General features: G+C 36.8%; 1 protein-coding gene across 1 annotated transcript; it reads right to left on the bottom strand.

The window, feature by feature from the left end:
* Window positions 1-778: 778 nt before the first annotated feature.
* Window positions 779-1,186, bottom strand: LOC108488100 (uncharacterized mitochondrial protein AtMg00860-like). Its single transcript, XM_017792407.1, has one exon. It carries the CDS (start codon window positions 1,184-1,186, stop codon window positions 779-781), a length of 408 nt encoding a protein of 135 aa, XP_017647896.1.
* Window positions 1,187-1,959: the final 773 nt, after the last annotated feature.

Below are 1,959 nucleotides of genomic sequence, written 5' to 3'. Positions count from 1 at the left end.
TTCATTTTACGCGATTAAGTCCTTTTATTTAATCAGGCAGCTAAACGACAAAATTAAATTACGACAATTTCACAGATATAAATTCACACAAAATAAACACAGAAAATAATTTTTAAATATTTTTTTGACTCAGATTCGTGGTTCCGAACCCACCGTTCCAATTAGGGTCTAAATCGGGCTGTTACAAATCATAAAGTCTTCAGTCAAACCTTCATCAACCTACTTAAATCAAGGTGCTAAAGAAGCATCCGATTGCTGCTTATCTCTGATTTCCTAAACCCAAACATGCTTTACTTGCAACTCAGCCAAAATACTCCATCATCAAACAGACTCAAATGGGCAAACATCACCCTCAACTCAGACATCGCTCTTTTGCTTAAGGCATCGACTATTACATTAGCCTTACCAGAATGATACTTAATTATGCAATCATAATCCTTTAGTAGCTCAATCCATCTATGCTGCCTCAAATTAAGCTCTTTCTTGGTGAGGAGATATTTGAGACACTTCTCACAATACAAATAATGTCTCCATATATTAAGAGCAAAAACAATAGTCGCTAACTCCAAATCATGAGTCGGATAATTGCACTCATGCGACTTAAGCTATCTTGAGGCAAAGGTACCACTTTTCCATCCTGCATTAGAACATACCCTAGCCTAACATGTGAAGTATCACTGTATACCACATATTCTTTACCACATTTCAGCTATAACAAAACTAAAGCCTCAGTCTATACGGATTTTAATATTTCAAAATTGGCTTGCTAATCATCTGTTCACTTAAAAGGAGTGTTCTTCCTTAACATCTTAACCAATGGGATTGCTATCAAGGAAAAATCCTCAACAAACCTTTGATAATATCCTACCAAACCAAGAAAAATCTGAATCTCTGATGCATTTTTCGATTGCTTCCAATCCAAGATAGCTTTAACCATTTCTGGATCCACACGGATATCCTCAGCAGATATCACATGAGCTAAAAACATAACCTCTTTCAACAAGAACACGTACTTACTGAGCTTAGCAAAAAGCTTCTTCTCACGAAGAATATGTACAACTATCCTCAAATGCTCATCATGCTTAGGTTCTAACTTAGAATTTACTAATATATCATCAATGCACACGATGACGAATTGGTCTAGGAAAGGCTGGAAAACACAATTCATGAGATCTATAAATGTCATCGGTGCATTAGTCAATCTGAACGACATAACTAGGAACTCGTAATGACCATAACGAGTCCTAAATGTAGTCTTCGGTACATCAAATTCTTTCACCTTTAATTGGTAATACTCATATCTCAAATCGATTTTAAAGAATATGGTTGTACCCCTAAACTGATCAAACATATTTTCGATCATTGGCAGAGGATACTTATTCTTTACAGTTAGATTATTCAATTCTTTGTAACCAATACATAAATGAAGTGTCTCATCTTTCTTTTTAACAAATAATACCGGTGCATCCCAAGGTGAAACATTGGGTTTAATAAAACCCCGGTCCAAAATTCCTAAAGTTGGACATTTAACTCCTTTAACTCCTTCGGTGCCATGTGGTAAGGAGAAATGGACATTGGTGTTGTATATGGCAGTAACTCAATACAAAATTCCACATCCTGATCCAAAGGTAACCCTATCAGTTCCTTCGGAAAAACATAATGGGTGCCCACAAACTTACTTTAGAAAGCTTCTGGAAATAAACCTAATTAATACGCTTTAACAGCATACCTCTAACCATTGATTGCAATAATTTGTAGGCCTCGTCCCTCAACAAGGACACAACGTCCTTGAGTTTCTACTCGGGAATGTAGTCCAAATCTTCTAATATGAGCTTAGTGGTCTCCATGCAATATTCAACCACCGTAGGGATAGTTCCAGCAATACCCCCAAACAACTCTTCCCTGTTTGAACGGAGCCTCTCATCAATACACTCACGATTTCCATTATAAGGTTGGGCC

This window comes from Gossypium arboreum, chromosome 8 (assembly GCF_025698485.1).
Source record: "Gossypium arboreum isolate Shixiya-1 chromosome 8, ASM2569848v2, whole genome shotgun sequence".
Classification (NCBI taxonomy): Eukaryota; Viridiplantae; Streptophyta; class Magnoliopsida; order Malvales; family Malvaceae; genus Gossypium; species Gossypium arboreum.
This window is presented reverse-complemented; position numbering and strand designations above follow the sequence as displayed.

Bases quoted from the DNA above. Each gene is read 5' to 3' on its own strand.
- LOC108488100 (XM_017792407.1), bottom strand. From the start codon at position 1,186: ATGACATTTATAGATCTCATGAATTGTGTTTTCCAGCCTTTCCTAGAC.